At 33.6% G+C, this 19,577-nt stretch overlaps 4 protein-coding genes and 1 pseudogene across 5 annotated transcripts; 2 read left to right on the top strand and 3 right to left on the bottom strand.

Moving 5' to 3' along the window:
* Positions 1-554: 554 nt before the first annotated feature.
* LOC108808095 (uncharacterized) lies at positions 555-1,341 on the bottom strand. Its single transcript, XM_056988593.1, has one exon. The coding sequence runs from the start codon at positions 1,206-1,208 to the stop codon at positions 951-953; it is 258 nt and encodes an 85-aa protein (XP_056844573.1). The 5' UTR covers positions 1,209-1,341; the 3' UTR covers positions 555-950.
* A 251-nt stretch (positions 1,342-1,592) lies between these two features.
* On the bottom strand, positions 1,593-2,453 carry LOC108808096 (uncharacterized). The gene has a single exon (XM_018580295.1). It carries the CDS (start codon positions 2,451-2,453, stop codon positions 1,593-1,595), a length of 861 nt encoding a protein of 286 aa, XP_018435797.1.
* Positions 2,454-5,534: 3,081 nt separating this feature from the next.
* LOC108807282 (structure-specific endonuclease subunit slx1) lies at positions 5,535-6,617 on the top strand. Its single transcript, XM_018579547.2, has 3 exons — positions 5,535-5,896; positions 5,991-6,097; positions 6,182-6,617. The coding sequence occupies exons 1-3, from the start codon at positions 5,652-5,654 to the stop codon at positions 6,367-6,369; spliced, it is 540 nt and encodes a 179-aa protein (XP_018435049.1). The 5' UTR covers positions 5,535-5,651; the 3' UTR covers positions 6,370-6,617.
* An 8,325-nt stretch (positions 6,618-14,942) lies between these two features.
* On the top strand, positions 14,943-19,079 carry LOC108808098 (uncharacterized; annotated as a pseudogene).
* LOC108811620 (uncharacterized) lies at positions 15,708-16,793 on the bottom strand. 2 transcript variants are annotated; one of them, XM_018583688.2, is made up of 3 exons: positions 16,527-16,793; positions 16,360-16,414; positions 15,708-16,263 (listed from the first exon to the last, which is right to left on the bottom strand). In XM_018583688.2, exons 1-3 carry the CDS (start codon positions 16,687-16,689, stop codon positions 16,167-16,169), a joined length of 315 nt encoding a protein of 104 aa, XP_018439190.1. In that variant the 5' UTR covers positions 16,690-16,793; the 3' UTR covers positions 15,708-16,166. The 2 variants fall into 2 exon arrangements, with proteins under 2 accessions (XP_018439190.1, XP_018439191.1); XM_018583689.2 differs by having other exon boundaries at positions 15,708-16,180; positions 16,527-16,784.
* Positions 19,080-19,577: the final 498 nt, after the last annotated feature.

The raw sequence follows: 19,577 nt of genomic DNA, 5'->3' as shown, positions 1-19,577 counted from the left end.
TTTTTTATATTTAAGAAAAAATCCATTTTTGAAACTTTTTTGGAAATATTGAATCTAAGTCTTTACTTCTGCAATCGCAGCTGACCAAAGTCTTTTTCTTTCATTTCTAACCAATGTCAACGGTGAATTAACTTCTGGAAAAAGTCAAAAGTACTTGCAAATTTTGAACCATTGAACTCACATATAAAGCAATTTACCAATAGGGATGTAGACGTTTTTGTACAAATTATTTGCCCCTTCAATTATTAAATCAACCTTGGTCCCAAGCACATGCTTGGCTAGCTTCTAGTCAAGACTGACTCTGATGGGAGTAAACATCTTAAACTCTCATGTCAATAATATTTTATTGGATTGATTTTGAAATCCATCAACCATACTCTAATAATTGATTTTGTATATTATTTTGCAACTATGCATTATTAAATATGATTACAGTTTTGAAGTCATTCAAATAATGATTTTGAAAATGAACCACATCTATAAAAATAAGTATATATAGATAAACATTTTTCATTCAGAAATCCATATTAAATTTTGAAGCAATAATATGAATGTCTAGTTCAGAATTATGTAAATTTTTGTTGCGAATTTGACATTTTCGAAGTAAATAATCCAATAAAATTTCTAAAGTTAATAGCTAGAGAATTCCCATATATTTTAATTAATCACCTTTGTTTCTTGCATGCATTTGGGACATGGATTATGAATAGATTTTTTTATTGGCATTTTTCTTCACTGCTGCAAAATACAAATGAGATTGAAAATTATTTTCTTTTTGTTCCCTCACATGGATTATCTCTGTTCTATTTCCGCATTGCTCAACTTATAGTCTTATGCTATTAATTTTTCCATTAGACCAAAGTGATCAGAAAATTGATGGTGAAACTGTAGAATTCACATTGCACCACAAAAAAAATTTGCATTTGATAAGAAGAAGCAATCTAAACAAATTATGTGGTCTGTGAGATAGGATGGATGCTGGGAGAATTTTCACCACGACGACAATTTCGACAATGTCGACAAATTCCTACAACAGCAATGATAAAGAAAACAAAAAGCATCATCACTGGAACCATCCATGCCTTGAACCATGGAGGATCTTTTGGGAAGATCAACGCAGCTTCTTCTTCTTTGTCTTCGTACCGTGTAAAAGTTTTGATGTGTCTTATATTGTTGTTCATTAACAAACTCCATGGTTTTCTTCCCATCTCCTGAGTTTCTTCTCCGGGATGAGAAGAAAAAATGACAACACATAAAAAATCCTGTTCTCCTCAAACATGTTTATGACATCTCTTATTTTGTTTTAATATTTATTTTTAGTAGTTTTGTTATATTTTCTTTTGAAGTTTTGGCCATTTTCTATTTATGGATACTCTTGAAACTTGATTATGATGGGGAGATTAAAAAAATAGGACATTCAAGCAATAGATATTTACCATATTTTTCTTGATTTTTTTTTTTTGATGAAATTTCAAATTTATTGATCATGAGTAAAAAAGAATTACATTTACAAAAGAATCAAGGAATGAGGATTAAGCTATGGAAGAGAAAGAGATAAGGAAAAGAAAAAAGAGTAGAAACCGATAACTGGTTTAGCTTGTGAGCTGAAACCAGCGTTGCAGTAGTCCCGCGTGCTTGTGCTGCGGCCCGTACTTCAGTGAGACAATTCTGTTCCTCATCGATCTGTCTATAACCTTATGTATTTGATCTGTAGTCGTCCATTTGCCCTGATGTCGTCTTGAGTTACGCTCCCTCCATATGTGATAGATGACTGCCTGGAAAATCAACTTAAGTAGGATGGTGTCGAGTTGACTCGTCCTACTTCGTTTGATCTCATTCAGGGTGATAGACCAGTCGGGGTTTGTTCTGCGCCCAAAGAGTCCTCTCACCAGTCCTTCCCACACTGTAAAAGAGTAGGGACATGCAAAGAAAAGATGGTCCCTGGTCTCATCTTGTTCTCCACATAGTCCACAGCCCTGCGTGATACCCCAGCTCCTCATCCTGTCTCCCGTGGATAGTCTATTTTGTATCGCCAGCCAAGTGATAAACGCGTACCTAGGAATGTTCTGGGAGAACCAAACGACCCTGCACCAATCTACCTTTGGCTTCTTACTTCTGATCTGCTCCCATGTGTTAGTCGTAGAGAAACTGTCCTTATAATCATCCTCCCCCTGCTTCCATAAAACCAAGTCGCTTCCCCTGTCCACACTTGGAACTTGCTCCGCAAGGATCTGATTATACAGAAGCTGAAACCGCCTGCTTCGTTTGTTCCTCATACTCCATCCGTCTCCAGAGACAGCATTACAAACCAGTGCTCGGCGAGTAAGTCCCAAATACGTAGTGCCTATGGCGCCTGTGGCATCTATCAATTTCCCTACCCCCATCCAATTATCAAACCAAAAATGCGTAGTAGCACAATCTCTGACCTCCACTCTCATAAACTCATAAGCCATGTCTCTTAATTTAAGAAGTTTCCTCCACTCTCATATTTTTTCTTGATTTTGATCGTCGATGTTTTGATATCAATCAAGTCACACATATATTTTTTGAAAATAAAAAGAGAGTACATTACCTATATGTCACTTTTGTCACTTTATTTGCACCAGGAGAACAATAGGGAGGATGAGCACATTTTCTGAAACCGATGTGGTATGTGAACCAACTTTCCTTGGGCAATGTACCTTATGTAATGGGACTAGTTTAGAGTTATTTAGTGTTTGTGATTAGGGTTATTTTAGTTTAGTTAGGGAATTTATTGTGTTAAGCATCTAACTTTTTTTGGATGTTTACTTGCATCCGTTGATTGAAGAGTTAAGAGATTTCTGGAACACGACATAAATCTTATGTTGTGTCGAAGAAACAAAATTTTGTGATGTGAACAGTAGATAAGTGATATTCCAGCACATGGTATACTTTCTGGGTGGACATGGAAACATTGCTTTCCAAAAACTTTTCCAACACTGTTGAGAATGACAACCGGGGCTCCAACTCAGAAACATCAATCACAACACTTATGAGAGATGACACTTTTTACACTCTAGATGTTGGATTATTTTTGTTTGGTTCAGTTTCTTCAATTATTAATGCTTATTGGTAAATGTTTGATTAGTTTTTTATTATATTTTATTATGTATATGTGGTAGTGTTATTGTTGTAGGCACCGATCGGATCAATCAGTTGGATCGACTGAAGTTTCCGGATCCGACAACAAGACGGAACCGAGATGCAACCTAAAACAAATAAAATAAATATTTATAAGGTTTATGTGTTTTATAAATGCAAACAGAAGTAAAATATGAGAAATCTAGCAATGATGGGCAAGATATGAATGGGGATGATTATGATAGATGGATGGTCGATGGATGTATGAATGATATGCGATACTGAAACAAGTTTAAAGGAAAAGATAGATCGATGGAATATGGGATCCTTGTTGCCAGACGTGTGTCTTTCTCAACAAGATCAGTGGATGGAATGATGAAACTAGATGTATCCGGTCTTCCTGGACGTGTCTCTCTCTCAAGATCGAACAATGGTCAACTCTTTGATATGTCAAGGTTTTTCTCTCAAGCTCAACTGCATCCGGTCTTATCTTTGTGTTGACAGTGCGTGAAGCCAGTGGGTCTCCTCCTCCACCTTTTATTTACTTCCTATCGTGGTGGTGTAAAGAATGGAGAAGTGGTTGTCAAACGGCGGTTAATGGTTTGTTGCTCTGGTTCTCGGACGCAACGTGTCGCAAGTTCGTCTTCACCGGAGTAGTCTCCCGGAGGAGTAGGATTTGTAGGTGGTAAACAGTGGAATCCTTTTTTCCAGAATCGGTAGATGCTCATCAGCTTCTTTGGGATGGTGTTTACTGTGATTTGTGCGGTTTTAACGCAATGTATTAGTCCCTGGTTTTGTGTCTTAGCATCATTCCTTATCTGTGATTGGAGGTCGGTTCCTTGGAGCATTGTTCAAACAGTCTCGGCTGCTGGGTTCAGCATTGTCCAGCGCTTGTCTCTACTCTTGCTCGCCATGTGTAGTCTGATCTAATGATATTGATCTTGGGTGAGTTCTTGAGCTATAACTATCTGCTTGGGCAACAAGAGTTTTAATTTTTAGACCTATACAATATAACTAGAATTAGCAAAAAAAATATTAATGGGGAAAAATGGTCATCTCATACCTAACATATCGCTATATGTTCAATTCATACACAACTTATGTGGCAGTACAAAAACATAGCTGAATTTCAAAAATTTCAAATTACATGTCCGATGTTTATTTTTTGGCGAAATCATACACCAGTCGCCACACCAGCTGCCATGTCATATAATTTTGCTGATATGAATGCTACATTAGCTAATTTTGTTAATAAGATGCCATGTGTACACAATTTTTTTTGAAAAATCTAAATAGTCGTTTTACAAAAATAATTTATAGAAAATGTAAAATTTTATTAATTTTAATTATTTAGTGTAATTAACAAAAATTAATTAAATAATTAAAATTTATCTTAATAAGAGATATATTCGTAAATGTTTTGATTAATTCAAATTCAATGCTAGTGTTGTTTAATCATGGTTGTGTTTACACTTATAGAATGTTTAGGCGAGATTTTCAGATCCAATATATCCATCTTCAACTCCATTTATAAAATGTAAACACATCCATGATTAATCAAGAGTAACACGACTACAACACTAGCATCGAATTTGAAATCGTTACAACACATATAACTTTTATAACGACGGTTTTTGAGGATTTAAATATTTATGAATATATCTCTTATACAAGATTAAAATTTAATTATTTAATTAATTTGTGTTGATTTTACTAAAATAATAAAAATATATAAATTTATTTTTGTAAAAAGACTATTTAAGTTTTTCAAAATAAAATTTCACGGGGCATCCTCATGAAAAAATTAGCTCACATAACATCTACGTCAGCAAAATTAGATGACATGACAATTGATGTGTCGACTGGTGTATGATTTTCCAAAAAAATATGTTATTTGAAATTTTCGAAAGTTCAGATATGTTTTTGCATTACCATATAAGTCGGGCATAAACTGAATATAATGCGATATGTTGGGTATAAGTGGTCGTTTTCCCGTATTAATGCATATGAAAATAGATGATAACGAATACAACCATATGATATTCAGTATCAGTGATTTTTGTTGCTTTTTAGCCGGTAGTTTTTAATATATTTTATTAAATTAAAAATTAAATTTATTTTTAAAATATATTAAAAATTCATAACACTATGAGAAAATATAGATTTCAAATCTATGCATAAAATATCTGTTAATATAATTGGTCTTATATGCTTATTGTTGTGAATTTTGTTTCTTGCTCTGAATTTTCGTGCATTTCTTACCAAAACAAAATTAAGACCTCGTTTGGTGAAACCTTCTAAAAAAAGGTCGACGTCTTTTTAGCGACTCCATTTTGACACTTTGGGTTTTATTTAGTCTTTGGGCCCATCTTGACAATAGAGGTGAGCCCATAACAGAAATACGACAAAACGCTACAGAACAGAACACGTTATGCAGATCGGGTCGATTTTTAATCTTTAGCACCTCTCCTTCTTCTTCGTATTGCCCCATCAACGCTTCACGAAATCATGAGAGACAATCATGATTTCAAACCGAGATCACTGAGGTTATGATGAGATTGATATCTGGGACGTTCCCGTCCGTCAAGCTTCGCGATTACAACCCTATCTCTAAAAAATCTCCAAACTCCATTAAATCGAAAACTTGTAAAACCCAAGTCCCGATATCTTCATCCTCTTCTTCCCATGAAAATTCCGAGATTCCAAACCCCAAATTATGGTCTGTTTATCTCATTCTCTCGACCAACGAACCCATCAAAACCTATGTCGGCATCACCACCGATTTCGCACGCCGGTTCGTCAAATCTTTTCATCTCCTTTTAAATTGAATCTAATTTGTTTCTAAAAAGAAAAAGAAAAATGCTTCTCGTTTTTGTCGCTGGTTGAAGATTAAAGCAGCACAATGGTGAAATCAAAGGTGGTGCGAAAGCTTCAAGTGCAGGAAGACCTTGGGTTTGTGCCTGCATCATCACTGGATTCACTTGTCTAAGACAAGGTATTCTTCATCTCTAGGAATCGTAAACATTGCCTTATGAGTTATGAATGATGAGCCTGCCTCCCCTTTGTCTGAATCCTCCAGCTTCCTCGTTTGAATCGAAATGGAAGATCTTCACGAGAAAGTTACCGAGGAGGAGAAAGAAAGACAAAGAAGAGGAGATGAGTCAGAGTGAAGCTTTGTTGCAACACCGGAGGAGAGCATTGGATAAAGTCCACGACTCACTTGAATGCAGTCACCTCGAAACTGACTGGAAAATTGCCACCAGGTAAAAACGCAACTAATTTATGTTGGGACTTGTGGACAACTGCAAAAACAGAGAGTAGAAGCCATTGAGGTATTGTAGCTTTTAAGGAACACAATATTACAACGTATTGATAACAAAAGGTCAAAGCAAATGTAATAAAGATTGTACGATTTGATTTGGTTTGCGTCTACAGTTTATATATAGATCATAAAACTAATCAGAGACAAACATCTTTAAGATATTAAGATGGTGAACTTTAAATTGGTGTTTTGATATTGAGGTAATGCTAAGCGCTGTGTAAGTAATTAATAAGTAACTAGTTTTGGACCCGCCCTAAGAGGGCGGGTATATGTTTTGTTTTGTATGTTTTTTTGAAATTGCATTTCTAAGCGTATGCTTTTTTGTTATTATATATATATATATTTGCATCAGATATGTGTGTTTTGGGCAAATCTTTATTTTTATTTCTAATTTTACTTGTGTATTTTTTTTTTCAAAATGATTAGGCTTCTTATTTTGAACATTGAAATGAAATTATTATTGGACGAAAGCTTACAAAGAAATAAAAAAACCCCTAAAGAAAAAATAGTAGTTCAAAAAAGAGAGCATTATAAGCATCTTCAAAAGTTGGATACAAAACTCCATTAACAGTTTGTAAATTTGTGTAGTTGGTCGAGTTTTTGTTATGGTTTAAAAGAAAATGCATATAATCCAATATGTAATTTGTGGATAATAGATACAAAGTTGTTTTGTAATTTTTTTAGTTTTCTGTGTAAATATGTAACATTTTGTATAACTTTTTCTTTTATATTAAAAATTGATTTATATGTTTGTGTATAAGATTTTTTATAAATTATTTAGTAAAAAGTTTTGATAATTTTATTGAATTTGTGATGTTCATAACTGTACAATTAGGTCGTAACTATTTTACATATTAATTTTATACTTCAATCCTAAATAGTGATTTTTATAAGAAATTATAGTAACAACTTTTTTTAGTAATCAAATAGTAAAATGTGGAACTCTTTTTGGCAATACAATTATAATGTGGTTGTTAGTGATTAAATAAACTTACATACATTTATATAAAAGTAATAATAAATAATTCCTTAAACAAAAATAAATAAATAATTGGATATAACATTTACCAATAATTCACTATTAAGAACTATATTTTATCCAAAAAAACTTGTTGAGAATCCTAAAACAGGATATAAAAAATATAAATGAGATATTAGGTTTAAAGCCCAAAATAATTAACTAATAGAAAATATTTTAGGAAAAAAAAAACCCAAGATAGTCTGCAAGGGATTTACACACGTATCTAGTTGAGATGAAATATATATTTTTTTGTGCAATCTGCTTCCGCCGACGATCACGGATCACAATCTATGAGCTTCTTTTTGTTTTTTTTTTCTTTTCTATGAGCTTTAATCTTGGCACAGAACATATTATCCCATTTATTTCTTCTCCACGATCAGTAACAGAGATAACAAAAAACTATGAAATCACCAGATTAAGAAACCCAATATCTGTTGGTAATTCAGTTCAGAAAAAAAATAACTATTGGTAAGTATAGAGCAGTAATTTGCTGAACGTACATCTCTTCTCTTTTGATCTAGAATCCACCATCATAATTACTCTCATAATTAGAGATTCTCATCAGAGAAGTGAAAGATTACGCTTATATCTAGAGTGAATTCAAAGTTTAAAATTGGATTGAGTGGATACAAAAAAGGCGAACATAACCTTCTCTCGTTTATAAGAAATAACTGTTATAGAAATAGTAGATGCAGGAGAAAAGTAACTGTTTTGTTATAGAAAAACATAACGTGGTTAGTGTTATAAAATAGATGCAGTTATATAAAACTAATTTTTTTTTAAAATTGGACCTAACCTATATCAACTGGTCATGTTGAAGAATTAATAGTATTGATTAATGCTCAACCGAACTGTGCTTTTCGCATGAACTAGTTTTCATCTTTCTTTCACATATCATTGTATCATTTTTTGCAGCTATGATACCTTCTGAACAACGAACAAACTAAGGATGTTCAACTTGCACTAATTCGAACCAAGAATATGCTTTGGTTTTGGTTATGGTTATACTGTATAAAACGTATGTTGTTCTTTTCTAAATTTCGCAGAATATAAAAATGGTTTAGTTATAATTATAAATCGAGTAACAAGATTAACTAAATAAATTTTAAAGTAGAATAGAATATGAAAAGATATTATTATGTAAACTTAAACCGGCTCACTGGTCCAATGGTGATTAATCGAGGGAGTTTTGGTTCCAATACAAAAAGCCACATATATGTTCAACTCACGCTGGCCACCAAAGCATTCACATTCTCTTTCTGGAAAATGGGCAATCCACTACCCATTTTTTTTATGTAAACTATATAATATCAATATTAATATAAACTATTTTACTGATATTTGAATTTTTGACTTTATTAAAAAATTGGGGTTATTTGTTAATTTATAACTTTATACTAGGTTAAGATCCGCACATTGCGCGGAAAAAAATTATACATACAAATTATATTTGTGTGTAGGGAAAATTCCTTAAAAATACACAAACTGAATTTCTTTTGCTGAAAAAATACACGAACTTTTTTGGCTTCCCAAAAAATATACAAACTAATTTTGATTGTCCATAAAATACACGAACTTTTGAATTTTGAAGGTTTCACACTTCGATTTTAACGGTGTAAACAGTGACTAACAGAATAGTAAGACGCCGTTAGACGCTGTTAACTCTGAATAAAAAGTTCATGTATTTTATGGACAACCAAAATTAGTTCGTGTATTTTTTGGGAAGCCTAAAAAGTTCGTGTATTTTTTCAGCAAAGAAAATTTAGTATGTGTATTTTTAAGGAATTTTCAAATGGAGTTTGGATATTTCATATCCTATTCAGATGCTAAATATCTGGACCCAATACAGATCCAAAATTTTATATTTGTAAACTTTCAGTTTAGTTTTGGACAGAATATTTTCGGATCAGTTTCGATCCAAGTTTTTGAATCCGGCTAAAATATCTAGACCTAATCTTGACATTTTAGCCGGATTCAAAAACTTGGATTGGAACTGACCCAAAAATATTCGGTCCAAAACCAAACCGAAAGTTTACAAATATTTGTTGGATCCAAAACTCTTCTACTTGATAGAATTGAAACCAAAAAGAACTGATCCGAATAGACTTGGGCCTAATAAAATCGACACGAATATATTCAATTCGACAAGATCTTTCTGCAAACAATTTTGTTATTATTTTTGCAATATTTTTTAGTTTTGTTTTTGTAACAGAAACATTTTTAATTAATATGAAACTTTCAATGTAAAATTTAGAGTTGTTTGTGAATTTTTAGATATATATGATAGATTTCGACTAAATTGGACTCAACAAATATTTGTGAACTTTTGGTTTGGTTTTGGACAGAATATTTTTGGGTCAGGTCCGATTCAAGTTTTTGAATCCGGCTAGACATTAATTCGGTCCAAAATCAAACCGAAAGTTTACAAATATAAAATTTCGGACCTGTATCATGTGATAGAGAATGTGTTTTTTTCAGGTCTTTGGGTCGGGTTTGGGCCGTTTTTTTTCGGATCTTGATTTTTCAGATCGAAAATATCTGGTCCAAAACCAAACCGAAAGTTTACAAATATAAAATTTTGGATATGTATTGGGTCCAGATATTTAGCCTCTGAATAGTATATGAAATATCCAAACTCCATTTGAAAATTCCTTAAAAATACACATACTAAATTTCCTTTGCTGAAAAAATACATGAACTTTTTAGGCTTCCCGAAAAATACACGAACTAATTTTGGTTGTCCATGAAATACATGAACTTTTTAATCAGAGTTAATGGCGTCTAACGGCGTCTTACTATTCTGTTAGTCACTGTTTACACCGTTAAAATCGAGGTGTGAAACCTTCAAAATTCAAAAGTTCGTGTATTTTATGAACAATCAAAATTAGTTTGTGTATTTTTGGGAAGCCAAAAAAGTTCGTGTATTTTTTCAGCAAAAGAAATTCAGTCTGTATATTTTTAAGGAATTTTCCCTTGTGTGTATTAATATTTTATGATTTTTACATATTATGAAAAAATATATATATATATATATATATATATATATATATTGAATAGTTGAGGAATTAATAACTATTACGTATATAACTAAATTGAAGTGCACATGTGTAAATCAAACGATCAATCTTTTCTATTAACGGTCATTTTGTGGTAAATAAATCAAAACAATAAATTTTTATCTATTGTATATGATATATAATTAAATTTAAATGATATTAACATAGATATACAATATATTTTTAATATGAATATTTATTAAATGAAGTTCCTAGTCATATGGTTTTATGATTACCAGCCTCTTTTTATACAAAAATTTTTAACCACTGATAAACTATTTTAATGTGGGTTGTTTAATATTTTTAGTAACTTATAATCATTTTTAAAAGTTCAATCCATATTTCAAAATTAAAATATTAAATTCTCAATATTTGTTCAATGCAAATATCAAAATATAAGTATGTATTTTTAGATGGTTTAGTTTAATTTAAATGATATATATAAAAATATATGTATATATATTATTATAAACACCTATTGAATAAGACTTCTTACTCATGTAGTTCTATAATCAATTTGTATCTTATTATAACAAAAAAAATTTATCATTGATCACAAAAGTTTATGTGAGACTTTTAACATTTTATTAATTTACACTCGTTTTAAAAAATTCAAAATACAATATATACGAAAAAATTTAAATTTTTATTATATGGTTAATGTAATTTTGTAATTTATTTTAATAACAAATATTTAAACAAAAATGATAGAAGGTGTACAAATTGTTAGCAAATATTTATTATTGAAAATCATTAATTGTCATATATATATGAATAACATTAGGTAATTCCCTATCTTTTATTTAAGAAAAGAATGTAGTATAAAATTAATCTGTTTTTTTTTTAATGAGAGTTAAACTAAATATAAAAATAAACTGTTTTGTATAAACTTGGCTAAGTAGTGAGTAATATCGAATCGAATCGGTAACATTTTATAGTTATTACTTATTTTATACTTGCAAGCATCAAAACTCTAATATTTTATATTCAAATTAATGAAAACCAATGTTTGAAACTACATGGGTATGAGATGAATAATATGTATACGGTTAACGAATATATCAATAATAATATCATAGTGCGCTACTTCATGAATGATACACCTCACATTAGTATGATTCATTTTACGGTGAACCATATTTGGACTTCACCGGGAAAGGTTTTGAAGATTGATGTGCAGTTCATTGGCAAAAAGATTGTTCTGTTTCAAGTTGAGGATGCACAACTGCGAGACAGGATTCTGAAACAGAAATTCTGGCATATCTCAGAGGTGCCTCTGGTTTTGAAAAGGGTGAAAACCAGAGTCTGCGTAATCTCCTCCGAATCTCTCAGTGATGCTGCTGTGGGTGGATCTGGAGAATGTTCCTGGTTATCTGTATTCGAAGAAAGGGCTAAGCTTTTGGCTAGAACTACAGGGAAGTTTGTGAAGTTACATCCTTATACGGAACGGTGTGTTCGATTGGGTGTTGCGAGAATGTTAGTGGAGTTTGATCTACACAAACCACTGCCTCAGAAGATTTGTTTCAAAGGATGTCATGGGCAGGACTCCACTGTTCTGGTTCACTATCCCTGGCTTCCTCCGTGTTGCAATGTTTGTCCCAAATAAAGAGTGTCGTGTGGAGAAGCCAATGGTTATTCTTAAGAGATCACAGGAGGGGAAGCAGATGCGGGATGTTACTCCTTCGGTCAAAGAAGTAGGGGAATGCTCGGGGAAACAAGTGGTTTCTCAGCTGCTTGAAAAACTAGAGAGGCTGCCAGTGGACGCGAGTCTGTCAGAAGTCACACCTAATGCTACTGCGAAAGACATGACACTGTTTTTAAATAATCTGAGTTCTCTTGAAGAAGTAGTCTCTCCGAATGGGTTTCAGATGCTCGAGAGCATCCATGAGGAGGGGAAGTTGTGATGGAGGATGAGGGTACTGCAGAGGTTGCATCTCTTAACTGTTCTAAGTCAGACCTTGGAATGTCAAATGCTGTTGCAGAGAGTGAAGCTCCGAAGCGCATGGGTCTGAGTGTAGGCCAACGAGGGCGTGTGAAAAACAGACCTGTTTTTGCTAATTCGAGAGGACTGGTGCATGTGGTGGTGACTAATCAGAACAAAAAGAATTCCTCTCACATGAATAAATGACGCTAATATTTGCTTGAAATTTGCGTGGATTCAATCAGCCGCGCAAACAAAAACCAGTGAAGAATTGGGTGCGATTAACAAAATTTCTATAGGCTGTTTGGTTGAGACAAAAGTTAATGAAGATAAGTTTCAGAGCATATTAACAGATCCTTTTATGGGTTGGAAGTGTCTGCATAATTATAGTCACCATAGGTTGGGGCGCATTTGGGTTTGTTGGTCAGATGAGGTGGATGTTGAGCCAGTGTTAGTTAGCTCTCAGAGCAGGAAGAATCTAGAGATCCCACCTTTATTTCGTGTGTTTTTACATCTATTCTTTGTTTGGAGGTCTTAGGCACCCTGTTGCAGCCTGCTCCTTCCCCGGACTGGGAGGAGAGTGTTCATTTTATTCTGGCAGGTTCCCATGATCTGCTCACTTCCATTCTGCTGAGGCTAGTTTTTCAAGTCTTCATATACTACATCTGGCGGGAAAGGAATGGTAGAAGGCACTCTCAACCTGCTTTTCCAGTGAATTAACTTGCAAGGATTATTGACAAAACTATCAGGCAAAGAATCATGTCTACATGTTACTATCGGAAGCCGAGACTACGAGGTCTTCTTCGGTGCTGGTTCAGAGCCTACATTGGGCATACATAGCTACAGATTCTCTTGATTTTTCTGTAAATAAACATTTGTTTCTCTGATGATCAATAAATTTAACATTTCATAAAAAAAATGTATATTCCAAGGTTTTGAGCTTTGAAAAATATATTTTCTTCGTACGGCTCAATTTATCATATTTTTAATCACAAGCCAAATAATAAAATTCATCATTTTTTGAATGAATGTTAAACTAAATATAAAAAATAACTGTTTTGTACAAATTTGGCAAGTAGTGAGTAATATGAATTAGATAGGTAACATTTCATAGTTATACTTGCAAGCGTCAAACTCTAATATTTGATATTCAAATTAGTGAAAATCAATGTTTGAAGCAAAATGGGTATGAGACGAATAATATGTATAAGGTTAACGAATATATTAAAAATAATATCATTTATTGATGATACACTGAAAAATTTTCTATAGGTCGCCGTCCGCCCGCCGGTGTTGAAGCTAGTGGATATGGTTTGGTTTGATTTGATTTGAATAATTGGATAGAGAATCAATACATTTTCTTAAATATTTTTGGTGTTTTGAGTATAGTTTATCTATTTTAGATATTTATTGATTATTTGTATATATTTCAAGTATTTTAGACAACTTAAATATATTTTGTATATATTGGATGTTTTTAATATACTTCGGTTTGGGGCAGATTCGGTTTCGGTTCTATAACTACCAAAATTTTGAATCAGTTCGAATATTTATTGAATTTTAGTTCGGTTATGTACTACTTTTTTTGATCGGATTCGGTTCGATTTTTTGGATCAGGATTTTTTGCACAGCCCTATCAAAAACAGGTGCTTATTATTTCAAATATGTATTTAAGAACAAGTTATTTAATTACTTATCATGCTTTATTATTTACTATTTACGAGTATTTTTGAATTACTTGTAATTATTTTTAAATATTTTAAGAATTATTGCTGGATAATACTTTACTAAAAATGGACATGAGATTTTAATTTATTTATTCTACGAAGAGAAAACATAACTCAGTTGTGTATGTTATAAAGAAAAATAAAAAGCAAAAGACATGAACTTTTTGATATGATATGAGAGTATTGTTTACTCACAATAAAAATGTATATTTCCTAGTTTTGAGCTTTGAAAAATATATTGTCTTCGTACAGTTCAATTATCATTTTTTAATCACAAGCCAAATAATAAAAATAATCAGTTTTTTGAATGAATGTTAAAAAAAAATAAACTGTTTTGTACAAACTTTGCAAGTAATGAATAATATCGAATCGGATTGGTTACATTTTTTAGTTATTACTTATTTTATATTTGCAAGCATCAAAACTATAATATTTGATATTCAAATTAGTGAAAACTAATGTTTGAAACAACATGGGTATGAGACGAATAATATGTATAAAGTTAACGAATATATATCAATAATAATATCATTTTTTTTTTTTTAAATATAATATCATTTTATTGATGATACACTGAAAAATTTTCCATAGGTCGCTGTCCGCCCGCCGGCGTTGAAGCCAATGGATATGCCTCCTCGAATAATAAGAAAAAGAAAATGGTGCAACTCAACGCCCGTTTCAGGCCGGTGGTTTTGTTTATTACTAATCCAAAGCATGAACTCCATTATAACCCAACCGAACACTCCTTTAATAAATCATAGTCAACTATCACGTTTTGTTTCACATACAAAAAATGATGCTGAATCTCCGAACAAAGAGCCGTAAAGACAATGGAGTGCTAGTTGAGTATCTAATCTCAATCAAGGAGCTAAAGCCATGGCCAACGAGCGAAGTCCCTGCACAATGCGTCCTTCTCAAATGGGAGCATGGCAAAAACAGCTCAGGCTCATTCATCGCGGTGGTGGGCAAAGACACGATTATGTTCAACGAGTCTTTCAGGCTAACCCTGACCCTTGACCCCAAAGGTGGGGCCGAAAACAAGTTTCAAAAGAATCTTCTTGAGCTTCATGTCTACGACGCCAAGAAGAAAGAACAGGGCGTCAAGAACAAGCTCCTTGGCTCGGCCGTGGTCAACCTCGCTGATTACGGCGTGTTAACCAGTTCTGTACCCGTTGGAGCTCCGTTTACTTTCAAGAAGAGCTCGAGGAATGATGTGAACTCTGAGATTTACCTGACCATTGAGCCGGCGGGAGAGGATGACGATGAAGGTTATCGGAGTAGCTGTTCTTCGTCGCGGCCAAAAATGAGAGGTTCTGTGGATAAAGAAGGTAGTGAATTTAGTTTGGCGTCGTTGACGGATGACGATGATGATGCTTCGTCGCAGTGTTCGTCTAAGTATGCTTACTGGTGATGGTACGATATGAGCATCTTTATCCCTATAATCCCATATGAGTTTCTTAATGATTATTTAATTAATTGATTGTACTTTAATTGTACTTAAGAAACTTGTTAAGAAACTATTAGAATATGTGCTCCAATGGTAGTTTCTTAATTAGGGTTTCTTAAAAAAATTAACTTTGAAAAAAAAGTGACTTTGTTGTTGTGATTATGTAGACATAAGCATGTTTGATTCTTTACAAGCATTCGACTTTGATTCTTTACAAGTCTGTGACTTCAAAAACACAAGAATACAAGTCACATAATACACAAGAGAATGGCCCCTGAGAACACACTAGTACAAAGTGACATATGCATGAGTATTAGAACAAGATACAGCAAGATAAGAAGAACCAAAGAAACAGAACGCAAGAACACAAAGTAGACATAAGAACAAGAAACTTAACTCCATACCAGAACAACCTAACTCTAACCAGCATTTATTCCAGACGAAAGCAATAAAGAGTAAAGCAAGAAAATTGAAAGTAAAGAGAAGTGGAGTAATCGTACCATCACCAGTAAGCATACTTCACCAGAAACAAAATCCTCTCAAATGAGTGTTGATCTTCTTCAGGGACATTCAACACAAATAGACTGAGACAAAGACATCACAAAACATCAGTACCGAACACATCAACGAGTGTTGATCTTCTTCAGGGACATTCAACACAAATCGACTGAGACAAGACATCACAAAACATCAGTACCGAACACATTACAAAACAATCCGCTCCTAATAAAGCCTCCAACGAGACTAAAGCATGAATCTTTACCTCGACAAAGGCCTCAAGATCCACAAAAACGCAAGGATCCCCTGAACAAACCCACCTGCAATGAACAGAACAGTACAAACCCCCTTGTTCAAGACCCAGAAACTGAATCGTCTACACAAAAACAATTAAAAAATCGAATCTACTAAAAAGGAAAAATCGATCCTTACGTTGATGAAATTGCAGGGTTGATGGGAAGCAAACAGAGAAGAGGAAGATCAAGGATTCTCGACCTTGTGCTGAAGTGAAGCTGGAGAAGGAGAGTGGATATCGAGTCTTGGCTGAGAGAATAGCTAGAGAAGAAGGCGATGAGATTGATGCCGAGGATGGCATCGTTCTCTACGGATCAGACGCGTCGTCCTTCGGTGAACACGAGAGAAGAAAGAAGAGAGAAGAGAGAAGTCGAAGAAAGAAATTGAAGAAAAAAAACATTAATAAATCTTTCTATCATGGTTAGCTGACACGTGCTCATAGAACCCCCTTAGTAATCGGTTGCGAAAGTCCCACACTCAGGATCGGTTATATGCAATTAATTTCTTTTTGATTTAATTAAATGCCCCATTAGTTCTAAAAACTCCTAAGAGAAACCGCGATAAGCATGCTCTTAGAGGCGCTGTGTTTGGAATTTTGTTTGTTTATATATTTTTTAATTTTTATATTTTTGTTTGTTTATATATTTTTTAATTTTTGATTAGAGGCGCTGTGTTTGGAATTAGATCTGAGGTACGTCTATTCTCTAGTTTCTTTTAATTTTTCTTATGATTATAATTTTTATTTTGTTTTGAAAAAGAGATGATTATAATTGTTAAGAAAATTCTCTATTTTTTCTTTGTAAATTAAGAAAATATAAACTGGTCATTCTCCGATAACGTTAAAAATGTAAACTAAATATTTTACATTCCAACAAAATATCACGTATCATACAGAGAATATGCACTAGATAATCATATTCTCCAAGGTATATATGCATAACCATATCAGTTTGGTTTTATTCAGTCAATAAGTTTCTAATGTATTTTTGTTTCTATAAATATATATCCACAGGTTAACATTTTCGCTATCAAATTCAACTGTTCTTAGAGCAATTTTAAGCCGTGGTATAGAGAAACTGAACCTGGTCTCTATTAAACCCGGTACAGATGAATGGGAAGATCCTCAAGCATTTCTTGCGGCTTTAGAGAAGTTCGAGTCTTGGATATTCTCCCGAATTGTTAAATCAGTATGGTGGCAGGTAATATAAAAAGTAACAAATTTGGTTTGTAAAAGAGTTCTAATTAAACATTTACTTGGAAATGATCATTACATTGCAGAGTATGACGCCGTATATGCAATCAGCAGCGGTTAAAGGATCGATCTCAAGGAAAGTTTCGGGGAAAAGACGGTTAGGTCATAAAAACCATGGACTATACGCATTAGATCTATGGAAGAATGCTTTTAAAGCTGCTTGTGAAAGACTCTGCCCACTAAGAGGTTCCAGAAAAGAATGTGGTTGTCTATCTATGCTCGCTAAACTGGTATAAGACTAGCTTTTAGTTAAAAAAAAATTGTTTTATCTATTAGGTTAAACAGGATTGGCCATTTTCTTGTCAAAATTTGCTTTTGATATCAGGTTATGGAACAATTAATCATTAGACTTGATGTAGCAATGTTCAACGCGATACTTCGTGAGTCAGCAGGTGAAATGCCGACAGATCCTGTCTCTGATCCGATCGGTGACATTAATGTTCTTCCAATTCCAGCAGGAAAAGCAAGTTTTGGGGCAGGCGCACAGCTAAAAAATGCGGTAACTTAAGCTCACATAAACAATGTTAAAGAAAACATTGCTTTGTTGGTATGTAATATGTTATTTGCCTTTGCAGATTGGAACTTGGTCTAGATGGCTTGAGGATCAGTTCGAGCAAAAGGAAGACAAATCTGATAGCTATAATAAGAAGTCTGAAAATTTCAGATTGTTCCATCTACTCAACTCGTTAGGCGATCTAATGATGCTTCCATTCAAAATGCTTGCAGACAAATCCACAAGAAGAGAGGTAACTAGACCAGACCACTCAATAATTTTTTTTGTATAACACTTTTTGACTAATTTTTTTACTTCTTGTTCCCGTCTGAAGGTTTGTCCAACACTTTGTCCACCAATAATAAAGAGATATCTTCGAAACTTTGTTCCAGATGAGTTTAACCCCCACAGAATCCCTAAAAGACTATTTGATGTTCTAAATTCCGAGGTTAGAAAAACCGTCTTCGTGTTCTAAAAAAAAAACCGTCTTCACATTACCAATAACAGGAGATTTTGTGTGTGTTGTTGACCCTTTTGCCTGCAACTCAGGGGTTAACAGAGGAAGACAATGGATGCATCATAGACTTCCCTTTGCATCATCCACAGTCTACTTAATGCCGTCTACAGAATCCATAAGACGCTTCATAGGAGAGTTGAACAATCCTTCTTTATCTGAGACCGGATCATCTGTATATAAGAAACAATACACAAGTGACGATGAGTTGGATGACTTGGATACATCCATTAACTCTATAATATCTCCTCCTGGAACAACCAGTTCATCAGAGTGGATGCCGAAAGGGTATGGACGCAGGAAGACTGTAAGATACCAGCTTCTTAGAGAAATATGGAAAGAAGATGGATTACAGTGAGGATTCTTCCTCCTTTTGTCTGGCTATATATGTTAAAAACAATTCTCTTAGCTTTCTTGGGTATATCTATGAAAGGGTACTTACGTTTTTGCAATTCCAAACTCTAAGGAAGTGTTATTCAGTCATATATTGTCTTACTATATATGATTTCAAGCAAGAAACCAGAGGACACATGTTCCCAAGGTTACAAGGAACATACTGTCTAGGCACAAGACAACTGAAAAGTACAGGTTATCCTCCGCCTTCAAACGTGAATCTGAAAAATAAAAAGCCAATGTTAGGCAATAATTTGGCCCATTAGCAACTTTGTCGGATTAAAGCAGGAAGCCCATCTCCGGGTTTCCGGTCAGCCTCCCAATCAAGTGTTTCTCCTGCTTCCGAGCTAAAAATTCTATACTGGAGAATCTTCTCATATCTTATGATATGATCACATTTAACATAAATCTGGCCAATGATGATGATCTATATAAACAAACTTTAGACTTGAGAGGAGGCTATTCAATATTCAGAACTTTACTACAAGCCGACATCTAGAAGTATGGTTTACATTCCAAATGTTACAGTCTTGCTGT

The sequence above is a fragment of the Raphanus sativus genome, chromosome 6, assembly GCF_000801105.2.
Source record: "Raphanus sativus cultivar WK10039 chromosome 6, ASM80110v3, whole genome shotgun sequence".
Taxonomy (NCBI): Eukaryota; Viridiplantae; Streptophyta; class Magnoliopsida; order Brassicales; family Brassicaceae; genus Raphanus; species Raphanus sativus.
Note: the sequence above shows the minus strand (reverse complement) of the source record. Positions and strands in the feature narration are given on the sequence as shown.